Source organism: Histoplasma capsulatum, assembly GCF_000150115.1.
Source record: "Histoplasma capsulatum G186AR genomic scaffold supercont2.12, whole genome shotgun sequence".
NCBI classification, from domain to species: Eukaryota; Fungi; Ascomycota; class Eurotiomycetes; order Onygenales; family Ajellomycetaceae; genus Histoplasma; species Histoplasma capsulatum.
Genome location: NW_025544812.1, coordinates 68146 through 88770, shown reverse-complemented (window position 1 = coordinate 88770; position 20625 = coordinate 68146). Strand labels below are relative to the sequence as shown.

Below are 20625 nucleotides of genomic sequence, written 5' to 3'. Positions count from 1 at the left end.
ACCAAATACCCTGCATATCCTGTTCCGGCTAATTTCACTGAGGAGACGTGAAGAGTTGACGAATTGATATTCCTCCCGCCAAGAAGGGCGGTGTAACATAATTACCAAGCGTGGACGAAAAGATGGTTATATCCGATAGGAGGACTCAGCGCTCATCATAAGTAAGCTATGAGAATCTATCCGCCTGAAACGTGCGTACGGAAAAGTAGATATGTTTATCTGGATGGGGAATCCACTGCTGTAAGTGCCCAAACAGTTCGTCCAAGGGCAAGACCAGTGAGTTTTCGAGCATATACAGAGTTCGCTGATCTCAGTCGCTCTGCTGGAACTTGGAAGGTAGCATCACGCCTTGCCGCAGTCAGTAAGGAGCCCCAACGGTGCCAGTCGGCGAGACAGAATACGAGCTGAAGCGAGAGCTTGGGGAAGCATCAGGGAGCCTTGGAAGTTGGAAGCTTCCCCCAAGATCTACCAAAGTTCGGTTGTGCAGAGGTCTTCTTCGCCCTCTCTTGTAGCAAGGTGAAATGTTTTATGTGCATGTACGTACTACTGGGAAAGATCCCAAGCTTGGTTAGCTTTATACACTAGTACTATTTTGGATTAGTGGCTAATCCGCTGGCAAATCAACCGCCGTTCGATTGGCGGGCAGTGATTGGCCAGGCGCCCAAGCTCGGGAAGTTACCACCAGCCAATCATGGCAGCCAAATAACCCCCTGGACCACAGGGCAGCGGCTCTCTTGTGAGCGGCCAATATTTTGTCCTCCTGAAGAGCTTGTGGAGGGACACTGATCAAACATGGGCTGCGGCGCCTGTATTGCGACGTTTGCGGTGTCAGCCGGGTGGGCGAATGGCCCCGCTGCCTCGTACCGCTCCCACCTGGCTTTGGTTGGCTCGGGCTTGGTTGTTAAGGGGATTCCAAGAAGCACAGCCCCAATGCTCACTTCTTTCGACCACCCCAGTCCAATGCAGGGAGCACAACCCGGGCCAAGCTAGGTAAGAAAATGGTTGGCTGGGCAGGGAGGGACTTCGCCATCGGTCTGGTTTGCCTTTTGTATTTTATAATTGTTATGGGTTCCGCCCGAATAACCATCGTCGACCCTTATCTTCTTTAGATCGTGTTCGTTTCTTTGTTTTACCGTATTCGATCTTCAATCTCTCCTTCTATAACTCCCCAGCTCCTCCCTGAAGGAACATATCCTTTTTCTTCGCCTCTGGGTTTCCCAGCTATTGCCCGATGGCGAACAACAATAACAAATTGCTGGCTCCTCCAACCTTCATAAATACTTCGGTAGGCTGGCAGCCCAACCTCAAGATTTCTAAGTGTGAATGAAAACCTGACATCTAGTCAAAGATATCCGACTCATCAACATCGGATTCGAGATGTAGCCATGAGGACGCTATCTCGATAGATCAGCCCACACCTCGGCACAACGATGGCTCACTGCTTATCCCGAACAGCCCATGTTCCGTTGATGGAGAGACTCTCCGTTCGCGCTCTGGCTCATTTCTTTCAAATGTTGAGACTCTGAGATCAAGGGCTGGGTCTACAGCTGCCTTGCACTTAGAGAAAAACGGAGCTGACTACGATGACGTGCCATTATCAGAAGCTCTGGAACCAGATCAGAGAAACATCAAAGACTTTCAAGTGGAAAATAATCCGTTCGCATTTTCGCCTGGTCAATTGAATAAGATGCTAAATCCTAAGTCCCTCAAAGCATTCGTAGCACTTGGAGGCTTACAGGGTTTGGAGCGTGGGCTACGAACGGATTTGGTATCGGGGTTGTCGATCGATGAAAGCAGGTTAGAAGGAACCGTTTCTTTTGAAGAGGCCACCAAACGATCTTATTCGGAGAAATATTCGCAGACGAAGCTCGAAATGATGAAAATGCCCACAGAAACTGGCTTTTCGACACAATCGCAGTTTATCGATCGGGTGCGGGTTTTTCAGTCCAATAAACTACCAGAAAGAAAAGCAGATGGGTTCTTGATTCTTCTGTGGAGAGCTTATAACGACAAAATCATTATCCTGCTCACCATTGCCGCCGTGGTCTCCCTTTCCCTAGGCCTTTACGAGACGTTTAGTGGGGGATCGCAGGTTGATTGGATCGAAGGTGTTGCCATTTGCGTTGCTATCCTGATTGTCACTATCGTCACGGCAGCGAATGACTGGCAGAAGGAAAGACAGTTCGTTCAACTGAACAAGAGGGTTCGTATCCTTTAACTTGCTTATCTCCAGTGTGTATAGTGTATTTTAAATGGCTCTCGACTGACAAACCCGCAGAAAGACGACCGCCAGGTCAAAGTGATCCGTTCAGGGAAATCAATCATGGTCTCCATTCACACTATCACAGTGGGCGATATCCTCCACATGGAGCCAGGTGATGCGATCCCGGCGGATGGTGTTTTCCTTACCGGCCATGGTGTCAAATGCGATGAATCATCCGCTACTGGAGAATCGGACCAAATGAAGAAAACACCTGGCCACGAGGTGTGGCAACGCATCATGGATGGCACATCTACGAAAAAACTCGATCCCTTTATTATTTCTGGAAGCAAAGTCATTGAAGGAGTTGGCACTTATCTCGTCACCAGCGTTGGGCCAAATTCTACTTACGGCAAAATTATGATATCGCTGCAAACCCCGAACGATCCCACCCCTCTCCAAGTGAAGCTTGGAAAACTTGCGAATTGGATAGGAGGTCTTGGAACTGCGTACGTGCTGCTATATAATCATCCTCCGTTCTTTGACCATGAGGATATCGCTCACCAATTTTTATAGTGCGGCTGTTATTTTGTTCACAATCCTTCTCATTCGCTTCCTTGTCCAACTCCCTGATAATCCTGGGAATGCGGCACGCAAAGGCGAAGACTTCCTGCATATTTTAATCGTTGCAGTCACTGTTATTGTCGTTGCGATTCCAGGTAAGCTCTCACCGATTGCTGATCAAACCCAAATCAGAAAGCAAATTTCTAATACTCGATTATTAGAGGGTCTTCCCTTGGCTGTCACCTTAGCCCTGGCATTCGCCACCAAGCGCATGGTTAATGAAAATAACCTTGTCCGCATCCTTCGTGCCTGCGAAACAATGGGAAATGCAACTGTTATTTGCTCAGACAAGACTGGTACTCTCACTCAAAACAAAATGACTGTTGTGGCAGGAACTGTCGGTATCGACACTAGTTTCAACCAGATTTCAGATGATGGTGAAGGATTTTCAAACATGGCAGAGAAGCTCAAGAGCCTTCCCCCTATAATTAGGGATCTTCTCCATAAAAGCATTGCTCTCAATTCGACCGCGTTCGAAGGTGAAGAAAATGAGCAGCGAGTGTTCATTGGAAGCAAAACAGAGGTTGCAATGCTCAACCTCGCGAAGAATTATCTTGGGTTGCTGAATGTAGCTGAGGAACGTTCTAATGCTGGGATTGCTCAGCTCATTCCGTTCGACTCTACACGCAAGTGTATGGGTGTCGTCGTCCGCCAGCCATCCGGAAAATACCGTCTTCACGTCAAGGGTGCCGCGGAAATTTTACTCGGTAAATCCAGTGAGATAATCTCTATCACCTCGGGTGGCCAATATACTTCAGAGGCACTCTCGGAGACCTCGCGAGATATGATTCTCGAAACTATCGACACTTACTCGAAGCGATCTCTCCGCAACATTGGCATGGTATACAAAGATTTCGAATCATGGCCACCAGCGGGTGCGAAGACTATGGAAGACGACCGTACCATAGCTGATTTTGATGACATCTTTCATGGCATGACCTGGATTGGTGTTGTGGGCATTCAAGACCCTCTGAGGCCGGAGGTTCCGACTGCTATTCAGAAGTGCAATATGGCCGGAGTTTCCGTGAAAATGGTCACAGGTTTGTATTTCACCTTCATTACTTAAGACAGGTTTCGTGGATTGGTCATCAGAAACTAATATTGGTGATCCTGGATTGTAGGCGACAATATTACGACGGCCATTGCTATCGCCACTGAGTGCGGCATCAAAACGCCAGAAGGCATCGCGATGGAAGGACCAAGGTTTCGACAACTCTCGGATGAGGAAATGGACAAAATCCTTCCCAACCTGCAAGTCCTCGCTCGCTCTTCTCCAGAAGACAAGCGAATCCTAGTTGCGCGCCTAAAACATCTCGGGGAGACTGTTGCTGTTACTGGTGATGGAACCAACGACGGACCAGCGCTCAAGACTGCTGATGTGGGATTTTCCATGGGCATTGCAGGTACAGAGGTTGCCAAAGAAGCCAGTTCGATCATTCTGTTGGACGACAACTTTAAGTCTATTGTTACTGCCATCTCCTGGGGGCGAGCGGTAAATGACGCAGTTGCGAAGTTCCTTCAGTTCCAAATTACCGTCAACATTACTGCCGTCTGTCTGACATTCGTGTCTTCCGTCTCAAACAGCAATAACGAGAGTGTGTTGAAACCGGTACAATTGCTATGGGTTAATCTCATTATGGATACCTTCGCCGCGTTGGCACTTGCTACTGATGCCCCCACAGAGAAAATCCTCGATCGAAAACCAACCCCCAAATCTGCACCTTTGTTCACAATAACAATGTGGAAGATGATCATCGGACAAACCATCTACCAACTAGTCGTGACCTACACCCTCTACTTCGGCGGCGCCCGCATCCTCAACTATGACATTAGTAACCCGATTGTTAAGGCGGAGCTCAACACAATTGTCTTCAACACCTTTGTCTGGATGCAGATCTTCAACGAATTCAACAACCGCCGCCTCGACAATAAGATCAATATCTTCGAGGGAATTCTCAAAAACTACTACTTCATCGGCATTAATTTCCTCATGTTCGCGGGACAAATCTTGATCATCTTCGTTGGCGGATCCGCACTCTCCGTGCGGCCCATCGATGGCATCCAATGGCTCATTTGCATCCTCTGCTCTATTATGTGCATACCCTTTGCTGTCCTGATCCGCTGCTTCCCTGACCCGTGGTTCCAGGTTATTTTCGATGCTGCCGTGAGCATCATATCCGCCATCTGGAACCCTATTAGCAAGGGGCTTAGTCTTACATTTTCTCCGGTCAGGAAGGGATTCCGTGCCATTTGTCGCTTCTCCTCACGGATGTTGTCCAAGACATCGGGACGAGGGGCTCCGGCCGCTGAAACGGAGAAGGACGAGGAGGCTGCTGCAGGTTCAGAAGTCAAAGTCCCTCCGACGGCCGCGTCGAATGTCACTGTTCCTGCAATTACATTGTCTGGCACCTAAGCTCTCATTTATTCGCTCTGCTTGATTTAGGATGCTATGCGGTGTGTTTTTCTTTAGTGCGACTTGTATCATTATTAATATTCCCATTTCCTTCCCTGCGCGAGATATATCTTCTGCATAGCGACGGCGTTCCTGGGATTCCTTGACATTTTTGGCGTTTTTGGTTAAACATTGATCATAGGCATTTTTTGCAAGGCGGCAGTCCAAAAGTCCATTGAACAGGATAAGGGACATTTTTATGCATAGTACAAAAATACCATCATTAGTAGATGAAATGAAACGAAAACGAAATGTTGAGATTCAACATGCTGATATTGATTACAATCATGCATATTGTTATCATCGAAAATCGTCTTCTCCTTGAAACATTGATAACGCGTAGGATCAGCGGGCTCTGGTTTTGCCAGTGCTTGGCACGACATGAGCCTCCACCCGCCGCTGACATAACTGCCTTCCCTCCCGCATTGTTAACTCGACATATCAACCCGACATTATTATCCCACGAAAAACCAATACCTCTCCCAATTTGATCAATAATATCATTACCTCCTCAACGTAGTACGAAGCAATTCAGCTGACCACCATCGCGGTGGAAACCACTCAACACGTCCCCCGCAGATCCAGCCCCCGAAAGAACCCCAGCCTAAACCCCATACACCACTACCAACGGCACAATGTCCCTCATAAACTACCGCACCGTCGACGTCGACAGTATCGACCCAGAATCCTCCGTAAATTTTCCCCTAGAGACCCTTGTACCAAGCAACTGCCCTCCACCCACAAACTCCAGCGCGGCGGCGAGCATCGGTTCGCAAGTCCGCCAAATGCTCCGGTCCGGCGACTTGGAGGGGGTCATGCGCTATGTACTGGACACAGCGCCGTTAGGTGGTGATGATAGAGCGAAAGAGGTCCATCTAGCTACCGTTGTGGAGGTCCTGGCGGGGATAAGACAGGGGGAGATGACGAGGGTGCTTGAGGGCGTTTGCTCTGGGGAGGGTGGAGCGGAGAGAGGGGATTGTTTGATGAAGTACTTGTGAGTTGCTATTCGTAGTTTTCGTTTTAGGTTATAAAGTTCTTTCTCTGTTGGAGTTCGCGGAGTTATATGATATGCATAGGCCCCAAAAGCGTTCTATATTCACAACGCTAACTGTTTATACGTAACGATAGATATAAAGGGATGGCTGCGCAGTCATCTGGGAGCCTCTCGCCGTCAAAGAAATCATCACTGTCTCCGCAAAGTACGGGCTTTTCGCAAATACAGGCGCGGAATATTGGGGAAGGAGGTGGAGGTCAACAAATGAGCGTGTTGCTGAGTTGGCATGAGAAATTGGTTGATATTGTTGGAGTCGGATCCATTGTTCGGGTCATGACGGATCGAAGGACGGTTTGAAAGAAATAACAGACAGAAAATTTTATTCTAAATAGACGATCATGGGTGTGATTTTGCTATTACTGTTACAGCGGGTATCATACAAAACTGTTCTTTGGCCAACTAGCACTTCTAATATCGATCTCAATGCGGAGCATCACTGTTCGCTCGCAGGATTTCCCTTTATCAGCCAGTTATCCAAGATAAAGAAACCAGTCGAAGGAAAAGCGAAGCGTGCTTCATTTCACCGCTGTTCGAAATCCCCTCCACCCAGTATATCCTTCAGATTCACCTCCCCACTCCCACGGGCCAACGGCTGCCTCTGTCCTGCTCCTTCTTTCCACCCAATCATATATATCAACCTGAACGTAGCAGGAATCCCTTCTCTTCCCTCTTCCCCATGTAGCTCCCTATATATTGCTTCGCAAGCTAACAAAACATCCCTTGATATCGGTCCCGCCTCACGTCGCAGAATAGCATTACTCTCCCCCATTGCCTGTAAATCAGTCATCAAGGCAAACGTATTTGGATACTCCACCACAATATCCTCCACATCAACCGTAAGTAGCTTAAAGCCAGCTTTCCCTAGCAATCCCCCGACATCCCGGACGTCAGCCAAGGGTGAGATATGCGGGCTCACGCCTCCGCGCCGTTCAAGGTCTGCTAGCTGCAAAGACGTGCGTAGTTCGAAGAGTGTATCGCCGCCAAACATTGCGGCGATGAAAGGGCTGTCTGGTTTTAAGATATGGTTTATTTGTGTCAGGAGAGAGGGGAGATCGTTTATCCAATGGATGGAGAGGGAGGAGAGGATCGCGTCGAAGGTGTTGGGTCCAAAAGGGAGGGATTCTAAAGTGGGAACCACTTGGCGTGTAATTTTCAGCCGCGAATTGAATGGGAGATCTTCATCACGGTATAGGAGGGATGGGGATTCGTCGATGCACGTTAGCGTTGAAATTCGACTTCCGACAGTAGTATGTGGTGATAACACTGCCGCTTCAGAAGCATTTTGCTCCTGTGCCTGTTTATTTTCATCTCTGGGTTCCTGCTCTGGAGGAGGGATTGGCTGCGTGAGTGCTTTCGCGATATTACAACTGTTTGCGCCCAGATCTAAAACATTTGGGAATTGGCGGTTGATATCCTGACCAAACAATATAAACATTAGCTATTGGAAAATCTCCCTCAAGCATATAGCAATTTACGGCGTAAAGCTTGCTGTTGGGATGTAAAGAATAGTTTCCTTACAAGTAACCGCTCACTCAGGCGAAATGCGACCTCATCTTTAAGATAGTCAACCTTGCGACCAAGCTTGATATTTCTCCCCGCCCGCTCCTTCTGCAGGAGTTTCGTCCTCCGGTTGAATACCTCTAGGGTTGGTGCCCCTGGAGCCTGTACCGCGTAGCTTCTCGTAGTTTCGCATAATTGCTGCCGAAAAAGAGGAGACTTCGGAAGCGTTGGACGTAACAGCATTGGGTTATGAAATTGATCCTCCAGGCGCAGATGAGTGAGATGCACGAATAGAGCTTATATAAAAGAGGACATAAGGGTAGATATGCATATGCAGAATATGGCTACATGCAATTAATGTAAACAACGAGGAGAAATGAAAGAAAGATGGTTTCTTTGACAGCGATCCTCTTTTGGTGGTGGTGGTGGTGGTGGTGTTGATGGTGAAGGCGTTCGTTCAGCGGCAGAAACCATCGTAAAGTCACCACAGAAGCACACCTTCCAGCCTGCAAAAACCAGAGCGCGGGGGAAACAACAATACCACCAATGGTCCTTCGACTTCATTAACAGGAATCATATATTGGCCCTCACTTGGCGCAGACTCCTAAAATCCACCTTCCCTAGGTTGCACCCGTTTATTCGTTCAACTTTTGCGGACACGGAATCATATCGTACTGAGGGCCTCCCTCCCCCTTCATCTCAATATTGAAAAAGCGGGAAACGCAGCCATCAATAAATGGATGGGGACCCTTGGATATACACGCGTAATATTTCAATTGGAATCGACCACACCTGTTTTGCGCCAGGAAGAGACCCATGCCATAACCGAACTTCCTCTTGAACAACTTCGCCAGTGCTAGCACCATTGTGGTCTCCCTCAGGCATGAGAGTGAAATTGCCGGGTGTTGCCAGAAGATTTGTATTTCGAACTGCTATATAATGGCTCGTCCCTTTCCTTACACGTTTATATCGTGTCCATGCGCAGACACATCGAGCGCTCCTGGTCTTCCAACGAACAGGCTCTCAAAGGACCTTTCAAATATCACACTTAGTGGTCAACAGCAAGACCCCGATAGCGATGATGAGGAGAGGACCTTCGATCCCAGATCACCTCGGGCGAATTACTCTCTTTACCCCCCTGAACATCTATTGTACTGCGAGGATTGCCATCAGATAAAATGTCCAAGATGCATAACGGAAGAAATAGTGTGCTGGTACTGCCCAAATTGCTTGTTTGAAACACCAAGCAGTATGGTAAGGAGCGAAGGGAACAGGTACGAATCCCTTCGAGCCAGGAAAATAAATTCAGAATGAACTTGAAACTAAGGAAAGATATACAGGTGTGCGCGCAATTGCTTTAACTGTCCAATATGTACCTCACCCCTATCCGTTACAACTCTTGGGAGCGCCGACAATGGAGCCCAGAACGGACCTTGGGTACTCTCATGCGGATACTGCATGTGGACAACGCTTGATATTGGAATCAAATTCGATAAGCCAACCAACATTCGTGCTCAGCTTACTTCATTAAAGAATAGCCAGAGCCGTACCTCCTCTGAAGTTAAATCTCCGTTGGCAAACCCCATCTCTCCAGACGACTTGACAACTCCTGCTTTTCATGATGAAAAGTCAGCTGGGGCTCCTTTCTCAGAGGAAAGGCCAGTAACGGTAGACCTGGAGTCCCGTTTCTCTGCTCTAAAATCGTTTTATAGAACCCAGTTAACGGAAACATCCGCCTCTCCTACAGATCCCTTGATTGGACCTGAACTAGGAGGTTTCTATTCTTCACCCAGTGCATTAAATCGCATAATGTCTCTCTACACTACAGGAATCGGCAATCTCCATGGTGCTGCCAGCAAGAAGCCTCAGTCAAAACCACCACTCATGCGCGAAGCCCTCACGCCAGCAGAAGGGCTTCATATACCTGACCCCAACACTGAACTAGCAATCATTCGAAAAATGGCATCCTCGGACTGTGGCTGGGATGGCCTTGCTTCTGTGGAGCAAAAGGTCTCCCAACCTCCCTCTACAAAATTCGTCGATGAACTCCGTCCCCTCCCCATCCTCCTTCGAACTAAGAGATCAAAACGCTGCAAAGCGTGCAAGCACATCCTCGTCAAACCTGAATTTAAACCACAATCAACCCGCTTCCGGATCCGTTTGATAGCCCTGAGCTACATTCCACTTATTACCATGCGCCCTTTGCCTCCATTCCCGGCCAGCTCTCCCCCGATAAACCTCGACGCCCTCGAGCCCCGTAGGCCTGTCCAATTCCTCATAACCCTCAAAAACCACATGTTTGATTCCATCCGCGTCACCCTAGCTACGCCATCAGTAACCCCAGGTCTCGTCGCCTCCAAAGTCACGATGCTCTGCCCGCAATTTGAAGTAGGTGCTAACAGTGACGTCTGGGACGAAGCGTTGGCATCATCAGGAGCGCAAGACCCGCGTTCTTCCAGATCAGGACTGGATAAAGTCGCTGAAGCAGGAAAGATATGGGACAAGGGAAGGAACTGGACGACTGTGGCGATGGAGGTTGTGCCAGGGTCACTTCCAGGAGGTGGGGAAGGTGGTGAGGATGATGAGACTAGAATTGAAGACGACGAGGATGTCATTGAGATTCCGGTGTTTGTACGGGTGGAGTGGGAGGCCGAAGGGGGTGCAGAGGAACTCGCTATTAGACCTGATACGAGGAAACAACAGGAGGCGGAGATGGTGAAGAGAGAACTTGCCTATTGGATGGTGCTGGGGATTGGTAGGATTACACGAGGTGGATATGAGAATCGCGGTTAGCTGCATTTGGTTTCAGATAAATTTCAAGTTCGCAGACCGCCTTTGGCTTTCCTATTTCTAACCTTTCTACATTCTACCCTTACTCGAGACTTGCTACGGAGAATATCTAACTGCCCTCTCTTAGGTCATCCGTTCATACTAACAAAATCTATCACTTTCTCAGACCGATCACCTACTCAAACACTTCTCCACTTTAAGACATGTCTCTACTTTAATAATCAAAATGTCAATAATAAAAGATATTTATACTTCTATGAAACCGAATAATGTTCGATTTAATTACGCGATAGAATAGTGATAAGATGTTAACTACAGCTCTGGTTATCCAGCTTGCTTCCAGTTATTGTTTTCCAGAGAGATAGAATCTCTTCGCAGGAAGAGATGTGCCCACTAGGACTGGATACATGCTCCCCCATACCTCCACAGAAGGCTCATCAGGTCCATGCCTGATCTTGGTGTATACCATCCTGCTTAAGCCTGTTTTCTAGGGGGGTGTCTTAAGACACGTCAGTGCATTTCCCTCAGCTCAGAGAGGCTCTGATGTGGGTTTTAGTTGCATTAGAACTAGAGCTCTCATTATCCATCTATCTAGAAGGGAATTTAACTACCAATTTATATCTGATAGATAGATACTAGTACTAGTATCTAACTTTTGTGCAATAAACTCTTGCTTATCAAAGAGATGCTGATTTTGGTGGTAGATTTTCTACATTATTGTGGTTAAAAAAAAGGATTTTCCTCGAATATAAAAGGGGAGTGTCTGGGGGTTGGTGGGTTACGTTGGTTATCTTCTATTTTTTGGGTACGGTACGAGTACCTGTCTCGCGGGGATTTACCAGCCCTACAATGCCATATTTATATTTGTTATCCGTTTTTACCCTCTACTCCACGCCGCAAGCCTTTCGCCCTACCGCAGCAGCAATATTGTCAACAAGAGCGAAGGTACGGAAATTTGTAGCAAGGACAGGAACACCTCCTTTCCATTCATGTCTTTTCCTCAAATTCCTCAGGATTCGTCGATGTATTTTCCGTACAGTGAAAGAAGCTCATTTATGCAGACAAACACGCGGAGAGAGATATGATAAGAGAGGCAGATTAAAAACATGAAATATAGAAGGAACAAAAGAGAACAAAAAGAAAACATGACATAAAATTTTGCTAAGATTGCGGAAACCCCATCGCTTCGTTTCCCATAAAAAAAACGACAAAATTTCCGAACCTATTAATTTTATTTCATTGCCCCCATTCCTTCCTCCATGACCGGAGAAAAAGAAGGAAGCGGGCAACAAATACGGCCCAACGCTCCACCACGACCTTGTTCCCCAGACCTTTTTTACCCGCAGTTACATTCCGTTTATAGAACCAAGCACGAGAAATGAAAAGAAGAAAATTTGCGTTTAACATTTTATTTTCTTTCTACTCAGTCCTCTAAAACTCTGTAGCACTGCTTTGAGGGAACTCGAATTTGACACCACGGCCAGTCAATCTCCGGTAAACCTCGCCATATGCGTCCAGGCGGTGGTCAACACCACCTCGCTCCTTCTCGTGCAGGATGACCTTGAGAACTTTCGTGCCGTCCTCCTTTGTTCGCAGACGCTTGCCGACGATCTCAACAGGGTAGACGATGTCGGTGAGGATTGCCTCGTGGACAGCGGTGAGAGTGCGGGATCGGGGCCGCTTCTGGGTCTGGGAAGTGCGGGAGCGGGCGGAGCGCTTGGGGCGTGGCAGGATGCGACGGGAAGCGAGGATTAGGACATGGCGATCAGAAAACTTTTTCTCGAGCTCACGGGTGAGACTGTTTTATTGCAGGAATTGGGTTAGTGGGTTTAAGCTTTGGGTTTTTGTAGATTGTTTGGATAAGGAAATGTCATTCGTTTTCGTTTTATTGGACATGAGATTGAATATCGGCATACCGTTGCTGGACCTTGTGGAAGCCTTGGAGAAGAGGGACTGGGACAAAGATGACAATAGCCTTCTTTCCGTGACCGACTTCGATCTATATTGTTCGGGGCATACATAATCAGTAGATGAAATTCAAGATTTCAAGTTGTGGATCAGCGCATATCCGTGTCGAAATTGTTTTATCCACCCAACTGGTGTCCCTTCTCTTCTGTGCAAACAATATCCAATTTCCACAGAGCTCTAGTATCCATCATCCTTTCCTCTCAAGTCTTCTTTGCGAAAAATGGCCCCATGTATCTCACATGCCTCCCACCATTCAAACACCAAACAAAATCTCTCCAGGAAATCAATAGCAAAACTCGCACTCAATTTCTTACCTCACGAGCAGAGACAAACTGCAAAGGCCTGAGGGCGGCCTTCAGATCGGGGGTGTTGGTCTCCAGATCTGAGAGAGCACCTGCGAGGGAGGTCTCGAGCTCGGAAGGATTTTGCCGGGAAGGGCTGTTGGGCGCGATCTTGTTGAGAGCAGCCATGATTGCAGGCAACGGGAGTTCTGGGGAAAGCTGTTGCTGCTGCTGTCTTTCCTTAGTCGGTAGGAAGAAGGAGAGTCGATCGGTTGGCGGTCGTCAGCGTGGGTAGAAAGGTACTTTCGCGCTGCCGTTTCTTATCGACATCGCTGCATTTTTCGTGGTGTGGGATCAGAGGCTCGGCAACTCGCTTAGCGGATGGGCGTTGCCATATACAGTTAGTACGCTGTTACTTCCAGTATAGCGCCATCCCGTGACTGTGCTCGCCCTGGAAGCTCAGATAACACATGGAAACTCGTTTGCAATTCATGATTTCGGATAATCAATGGCTTAAGGCATAATTACAGAATTGATAACTATGCCTATTCAGCTTATTTACGAAACATTTTTGGTATCTTCAGCAACGCCGTTATGAAACTCAAAGTACCCTTGGTTTGCACAGCCCTCAACACTATCCAGGTGTTTCCTCCAAGTGCTTCAACGAAGTCTCTTCTGTGATCTATTTCCTATCAAGAAAATTTTGGCGTGTCATACATGTCGTCAGGGTCTACCGGTGTATTAGCTACTTTGCTCTAATCCAGAGCCTGATCGTTCAAAAATGGTACAGGGGTAAACTTACCCTTATGATGCTGCATGATATACTTCCTTGTCTCATTCATATTATGGTCAAACTCAGAAAGCAGCTCACATCTCCTTATCATAACATCTTCGTTCCTGATGGCACCACCACAAACTGCAGCCTGGGCAACATGGAATCGAGAAACTCGGTTGATCAGCATCATATCAAATGGTGTCGTGGTACTTCCTTCTTCCATGTATGATGCAATTGTAACCCGTTCCATCTGCGGCCTACCAAAGAGAAGTCCCCTCAATTCAGTCTCATACCCATGATAATTGAAATGGATCGGACGTTCGCTGGTGAAGAGAGCGTCGAATGCTTCGTCTGACAGGGCATGCGGGTGACTGGTCTCCCTGCTAAGAATCATTAAATCCGTGACATTAACTACACGCACGCGCAATTCCGGAACCCGTTCCCTGAGTAGGGCGGCTGCCTGGACAACTTCGAATGTGAGTTCTGTACCGACGCCGACAAGCACCACATCCGGGTCTTTTCCTTCATCGGTAGACGCGAATTTCCACACCGAACCACCCGCGCGACAGTGGCTTTCAGCTTCATCTGGACCTAAAAATACAGGTGTGGGCTGCTTGGACCCAACCATGAGATTGATATAGTTCTTGGACTTCAAGCAATGGTTTAACGTGGAAAGGAATGTGTTTGCGTCCGGTGGTAAATAAACGCGGGCTGCGTTTGGTTTCAGATTCAACACTGCTGAAATGAACGATGGATTTTGATGTGAGAATCCATTGTGCTCTTGTCGAGTCCATGTGCTTGTCTCGATGTAATTGATACTGGCAATATCACGGCGCCACACGGTCTCTCTGCCCTGTACAAATAATCAGAGGCATCTCCGCAACGTATATCTGGATTTATAATAGGAAGAAATTGAGCCTTACCATTTTGGTGAACTTGGAAAATTGAACCATCATTGTATGTATAATGCCGAGGAAACTCTCATATGAAGGGAAAATGCCCACTCGACCTGTCAATGTATACCCTTGCAAAAACCCCTGGCACATGTGTTCGCTCAATACTTCAATTACACGACCACCCTGTGCATTAGCAAACTGGTCCCATTGGAAGTTTCTTCCCGTGTGTGCTAGTGCGCCACCAAGTTTATTACTCTCCAACTCATCTGGGGAAAACAGCCTAACGGAGTGAGGGTTATCGACGAAAACTTGGTCAATGAACTCGGCGATAATCTCCATAGAGCTCTCCTGCTTGCCCTTCTCGATATGGAATCCCTTCCAGTCCGGCAGTTTGAGTGTCCTGTATGATTCATAAACATCACTTCGCTGCCCTAACTTTTTCAAGTCATTTCGAGGGATGATAGCCTTAATGTCGTCTATCACATCACCGCCTTCTGTAAAAAGCTCATGTGGTTTGTACGACATCAACCATTCGCTTAGCACCTTCAATTCTTCCTTGTCCTTTTTGGCCGCCGGAAGAGGGACTTGATGAGCTTTGAAAGAACCTTCGATAGTTTGGCCATGAATTTGTTTTGGACCAGTCCATCCCTGAACCATATACGTTAACATCGACAAGACATAGTGTATTGCCATTTGGGCACTAACCTTAGGCGTTCGCAAAATCAAAATAGGCCAACGCGGTTTCATAATCGGGTTTCCGGAGCGAGCAGCCTGTTGTATTTTGCGGATTTCCTCCAACGCCCATTCTAGTGCTCCATGAAAATCGACGTTAACATGCTCCAAATCGTCGATGATTCGTGGTTGATAACCGTATCCCACGAACAAAGCGATGAGTTCGCGATCATCCATACAACCGAATATGGTTCGTTCACTGATTTTAAATCCATTGAGGTGGAGAATGGGCAGCACCGCCCCCGATTCTGCAGGGTCAATATATTTGAATCCGTGCCAGGACCTTTCAGGGTAAAATCAGTTTCTCGTCTTCATCTGGGGTCATAAGCCATTCCACTGACGCTGCTGTCGGCCCAGATTCTGCTTCGCCATCACCGATAATGCATATGACTATCAAATCTGACTTGTCCATGACCGCCCCAAACGAAACGGATAGAGCATATCCCAATTCGCCGCCTTCGTGGATTGCACCTGGAGTTTCGGCGTTGATATGACTGTCGGAAATGTCAACGTCGCCGCACAATCAAACGGCATCAAGGAATTTTCAGATAGACAGAGATATCCCCAACCTTGGAAATCCACCCGTGGTACTGAACGTAGTGATCAGCTTCGTAAGGCCTTTCGTGTCTCGACTATATCCTGGATAGAATTTCTCCAGAGAACCTTCCATCCAGAGCGCAGCTAGGATTCCTGGTGCGCCATGACCCGGTCCCACAACATATATCATGTCAAGGTCATGCTTGCAAATCAAGTAATTCAGGTGGGAATAGACGAAGGTCAGCCCTGGGCAGGTTCCCCAATGGCCTTTTCATGTATTTGTAAGCCAGAGTATAATTGCTTGCAAAAGAGCATGAATCAAAAACGCACCCAATAATCTCGGTTTAATATCGTCAAATTTCAACTCTCGCTTTAGGCATGCATTGTCCTGCAGGAATATCATAGCTATATCGGGATATCAGCACATAATATGAAAAGATCATATCAAAAGAATGTATAAGGAGCTTACCGGCAGCAATATAGTTCGCCGCACGCTGGAATCTCTGCAGAGAATCAACGACATTCTGGTCTAGCGATGTCCTTGCTAGCCGAACGGCCAGTTGGTCTATTACCTCAGGTAGGTGAGACGGAAGCGGTTTTGGATTGGGTTTATCGATGATTTCCCCAGGCATATTTTTCTATTTGTTTTCCAGAATTGTCCAGAGGAAAATATAGAAATGCAGCAACGGAACTATATTAGACGGATCAAGGAGGCCGTATTGATATCTCCGTATAGATTAATTGTAGCTATTTCCGGACGTAGGACACATCGAAATTAATGAGCAATTCCCACGCTCGTTTGAACACCGACAGTTTTTATTTATCCTAGTTTCTAGGTATACATTTGCGTCGTTGATAAAAAGCCATGCTGGCTACGTCACTAGAGGTTGGCTCCCAAAAACCGGTTCGTGTATGTCATAGCTTTAACCAGGGAGTCGGATAAGAATGAAATAGGCGGAAATTAAATCAAAAAATCACCTGAGGCACCGGGATAGAGTGTAAATTAGCAATAAAGCTGGATAAATGGTGATTCTCCATGAGTTTAGTGTGACCATTACATAGATTCATGTTTCGTGCATAACGACCTCAATTATGGCCCAATCAATCCTCTCGATAAATGCTGGGTCCTCATCCGTCAAAGTCTCCATCTACAAAGCAGAGAAACCGCCGATAAAACTCGCCTGGGCGCAGGTCGCAGGAATTACCACACCTCCATGCATTTTCAAGCATTCTCAAGGACTTAACAAGGAGAAGAAAGAGGAGATCCAGGGGCGCATCTCAAGCCCTCAAGAGGCGTTCAAGTATCTTCTGCACCACTTCTTGAACGACCCGGACCTGCAAGAGGTTGCCAGTAAGGATGACTTCGCATATATATGCCATCGAGTCGTGCACGGAGGTGACTTCGAAAAGGAAGCTGTTTTAACGGCGGGTGCATATAATTATTTGCAGGCATTGAAGGAGCTTGCGCCGTTGTATGTCTGAGGAGATAAATGGATACATGAGATAGATTTAACCTACCTCTACTAACTTGTCCATATTAAAGAAAAATGGCCATGCTAACCATGGGAAATCAAACAGGCACAATACTGTCGCACTGGATATAATCGACACCTGTCTCAATGAAATCCCAATGGCGAAAACGGTGGCATATTTTGACTCCACCTTCCACCAGTCAATGCCGGACTACGTCAAGACGTACCCTATCAGTCCTGAAAATGCCAAAAAGAACTGGCTACGCAAGTACGGATTCCATGGCATTAGCTACTCGTTCATCACACGATCGGTTGCAGAGTTCCTAAAACAGCCGATTGAGTCGACAAATATCGTGGCGCTTCATCTGGGTAGTGGTGCGTCCGTTTGCGCTATTCGGGCTGGAAAATCGATTGATACATCGTATGTGTCTCATCCACATGAATGCATATCAACTTGACAGCCGTGCTTTCGGCCCTGGCTCGTTGTCGACTAACAAGTTGTGTTGATTAGGATGGGATTGACACCCTTGGCCGGGCTTCCAGGGGCAACGAGAAGCGGAGACGTTGACCCGAGGTATAAATTATCGTAATGATAGCCTGCTCCTAATCAATCTTGCTAACAACATCCACAGCCTTGTTTTTCATTATACATCCGAAGCAGGCAAATTGAGCCCTGAGAGCACGAAAGATATGCACATTAGCACTGTATGCCTACCCGTACGCCGTTAACCTCAGATAAGCCCTTCCTCCCTCTCCATTATACTGGCACCAGATCATGGATATAAAACCACTGGCTCATGGCCTTGGCCCCTGCCCTCGCTTCACCAGACATGGGAAGCTAACCATGTTCTCCGTCGGATCAGGCTGAACGAATCCTTAACAACGAATCTGGGTGGAAGAGTCTTGCGGGAACCACCAACTTCTCTCAGATAGCCACTGAAACGCCCGCAACGAACCAACACCGACTCGCCTTTCAAATATTCGTCGACCGCATCGTCGGCTTCATCGGAAACTACGTTGTGAAGCTCGATGGTCACGTTGATGCCCTCGTCTTTGCCGGTGGGATTGGTGAGAAGAGCGCCCTTTTGCGGGAAAAGGTGGTAGAGAAGTGTAGGTGCTTGGGCTTTGCAATTGGCCCGGAAGCGAACAGTAAGGGACTCGCGGATGGGTGTGCAGTGACAGATGTTTCACAAAAGATGGAGAGCCGACAGTGCACTGCAAAAAAGCCTCGGGTACTCATTTGCCAAACCGATGAGGAGGTGAGCAGAGCGGAATATCCCCATATTTGTTGATTTGTCTTAGTTGTGGTAGTCGCTTTTTACTTATCCCTTCTATCATACCACCCATTTCCCCGATATGCATCAAATAACTGACAGATTTTGCGGGCATAGTTTGAAATGGCGTATAGCTGCGCCAATTCACAACCCTGAAGATCCTGGTTGTTTCCAATTCCGTCAATGTCATTTAGGAGAAGGCAAAATTATATGGGTCGGAAAATACCCCTTCCTCTTCATTCCTAAAATTCCAATTCTTAATGTCCTCCGCTGAATGGGCCCGTGTCAGACTGCCCTTCATCAGGGACCCTGTCAATTCCCCTTTCCAAGATACCATTCAGTCAGCCTTTCGATGAAATTCAAAAGCGCCCGCAGTTAAATCTCAGAGAATTCAGTTCCAGATTTAACCCGTCGACAATTGCTAAACTCACCTGAGGCCATCCAGCCACGGTGTGATTGATCTTATTCAGATATGATACTTATTTGCATCTCGACCGGAGCATCAATAACGCCCCTCGCATCGTTTTCAATGTTTGGCTTGGCTCATTCCTCAGTTTCCAGTAGCAGCAGGCAATATCAACCATGTTGTGGAATATCCCTTTACCAAGTCTTAATCAAATCCATGATCAGCAAATGGCTTCGACCACATGGATCTCTGGGTCATCAGTCCAGGCCGTAAAGACTCCGATAGAGTAACGGTTCGGCCAAGAACATTGCCTTGTTTTCATCACCAACAGCTGTTTGGTTGGTCCTGCACGATGTATGCCGTATATCCTCATTATTGAGAGTCTTTGTTTGTTTTTGTTTTGAAGGGGGAAAAAAGTTTCATCGATAGATTTTAAATTTTTTTCTTGGTTTTCCTTTTTCTCATGTAGGAAGGAAATCCATTGTTTTACTTTGAATGAATAGGAGTGTCGCTTAGAAGTCCGGGGAAGGGATGGAACGTGCATCAAGCACATCCTGACCAGGTAATCCAGCCCGCTTTGACAATATTGAACCACACATATAGTTGACTTGTCATTTTTGAGAGATAAAGAAAACAAGACCCAAGGGGAAAGTTTTTTTTTTTTTTTTTTTTTTTTTTTTTTTTTTTTTTTTTTTTTTTTTTGCGCTTCTGATTGCTTGCTCGTATGCAGTCTCCCATTGTGCAATCAAGTGACTTAAGTGCCTGGATTCGGTTGCGTAAATCCCACGATCTCAAGATGTGACTAAAACATCTTCTCGCATTTTTAGCCTTCAGTGCGTCGCTTGCTTCAATTAGGCTAAGGTCAACGTGGACAATGCTTCGATCAAATCTGGTCGCATACTAGACCCTCTATCAAGACATTGACAGAGTCTTACGGACACTCATGGACGGTGGGTGGATTCTTCAGAAGGCTGCAACGGATTCAAATTCCATTGAGCAAGCGATGATGAACCAAGTGATAAACTCCACCACTGAGTCTCTCTTCAACTTGCCCGAACAATGCTCGCTTGTCAATCATTTCCTCGCCGGAATGAAGCCCGTAGTCATTCAAATACGACGTTATCCTGATGCCCACTTCGCAACTGAAGAAACCCACCATTCGAGCGCTATACTTAAGGAGAGACCCTAACAGAGAGGAAAATGAGGGTCTTGGCTTGGCTTGATCTCTTCATCAAGGATGATAAGTCGCAATGGAGGTGGCAATACAGCATATGAGCCAGCGATAGCATCCTTGGTGAAATCTATGAGTATTTGTATTAGAGGTTTACACAAGATGGATAAGATAGTACAGGACACTCATTGGGGGCTCCTGGAAGAAAATACCATCCATCGTAAACAGAGAGGTCTAGCATTATTGCCAATATGGTTTTCGATTCATGGTAAAACTGTAATTACTATTTGAAAATATATCAACTCATCGATGATGCGCGCCAAACGGATACAGGCAATGAAGGCTTGATTGCTCAGTTTGCTAAAAGTTAGGGGAGGGGTAACTGCAGATGGACCCCGAGGGAAATGGAAGCAGTTGATCTGGGTAGCTAGCGTCATCAGTATCAGTAGGCGGCACCTGGGAAGGATTTCGCCGGGGCGGATCTCATAGATGG

General features: G+C 47.0%; 7 protein-coding genes across 7 annotated transcripts; 4 read left to right on the top strand and 3 right to left on the bottom strand.

Annotated features, from left to right (window-relative positions):
- Positions 1 to 792: 792 nt before the first annotated feature.
- Positions 793 to 5237, top strand: HCBG_07363 (cation-transporting ATPase; the record flags this gene model as incomplete). The annotated part of the gene is made up of 7 exons (XM_045434412.1): positions 793 to 836; positions 967 to 990; positions 1456 to 2203; positions 2279 to 2709; positions 2777 to 2919; positions 2986 to 3864; positions 3946 to 5237. The coding sequence occupies 7 exons, from the start codon at positions 793 to 795 to the stop codon at positions 5235 to 5237; spliced, it is 3561 nt and encodes a 1186-aa protein (XP_045284619.1).
- Positions 5238 to 5774: 537 nt separating this feature from the next.
- HCBG_07362 (Arp2/3 complex) lies at positions 5775 to 6833 on the top strand (the record flags this gene model as incomplete). Its single annotated transcript, XM_045434411.1, has 2 exons — positions 5775 to 6270; positions 6405 to 6833. The coding sequence occupies 2 exons, from the start codon at positions 5912 to 5914 to the stop codon at positions 6625 to 6627; spliced, it is 582 nt and encodes a 193-aa protein (XP_045284618.1).
- A 17-nt stretch (positions 6834 to 6850) lies between these two features.
- HCBG_07361 (uncharacterized protein) lies at positions 6851 to 8242 on the bottom strand (the record flags this gene model as incomplete). Its single annotated transcript, XM_045434410.1, has 2 exons — positions 6851 to 7744; positions 7849 to 8242. 2 exons carry the CDS (start codon positions 8071 to 8073, stop codon positions 6851 to 6853), a joined length of 1119 nt encoding a protein of 372 aa, XP_045284617.1.
- A 527-nt stretch (positions 8243 to 8769) lies between these two features.
- HCBG_07360 (dynactin Arp1 p62 subunit RO2) lies at positions 8770 to 11111 on the top strand (the record flags this gene model as incomplete). Its single annotated transcript, XM_045434409.1, has 3 exons — positions 8770 to 9104; positions 9171 to 10618; positions 10999 to 11111. 3 exons carry the CDS (start codon positions 8770 to 8772, stop codon positions 11109 to 11111), a joined length of 1896 nt encoding a protein of 631 aa, XP_045284616.1.
- A 346-nt stretch (positions 11112 to 11457) lies between these two features.
- HCBG_07359 (40S ribosomal protein S7E) lies at positions 11458 to 13189 on the bottom strand (the record flags this gene model as incomplete). The annotated part of the gene is made up of 3 exons (XM_045434408.1): positions 11458 to 12418; positions 12537 to 12619; positions 12903 to 13189. The coding sequence occupies 3 exons, from the start codon at positions 13056 to 13058 to the stop codon at positions 12052 to 12054; spliced, it is 606 nt and encodes a 201-aa protein (XP_045284615.1).
- A 231-nt stretch (positions 13190 to 13420) lies between these two features.
- HCBG_07358 (phosphoketolase) lies at positions 13421 to 16441 on the bottom strand (the record flags this gene model as incomplete). Its single annotated transcript, XM_045434407.1, has 5 exons — positions 13421 to 14497; positions 14568 to 15555; positions 15614 to 15766; positions 15842 to 16076; positions 16279 to 16441. 5 exons carry the CDS (start codon positions 16439 to 16441, stop codon positions 13625 to 13627), a joined length of 2412 nt encoding a protein of 803 aa, XP_045284614.1.
- A 460-nt stretch (positions 16442 to 16901) lies between these two features.
- HCBG_07357 (acetate kinase) lies at positions 16902 to 18749 on the top strand (the record flags this gene model as incomplete). The annotated part of the gene is made up of 6 exons (XM_045434406.1): positions 16902 to 17281; positions 17388 to 17702; positions 17793 to 17855; positions 17914 to 17986; positions 18145 to 18540; positions 18690 to 18749. 6 exons carry the CDS (start codon positions 16902 to 16904, stop codon positions 18747 to 18749), a joined length of 1287 nt encoding a protein of 428 aa, XP_045284613.1.
- Positions 18750 to 20625: the final 1876 nt, after the last annotated feature.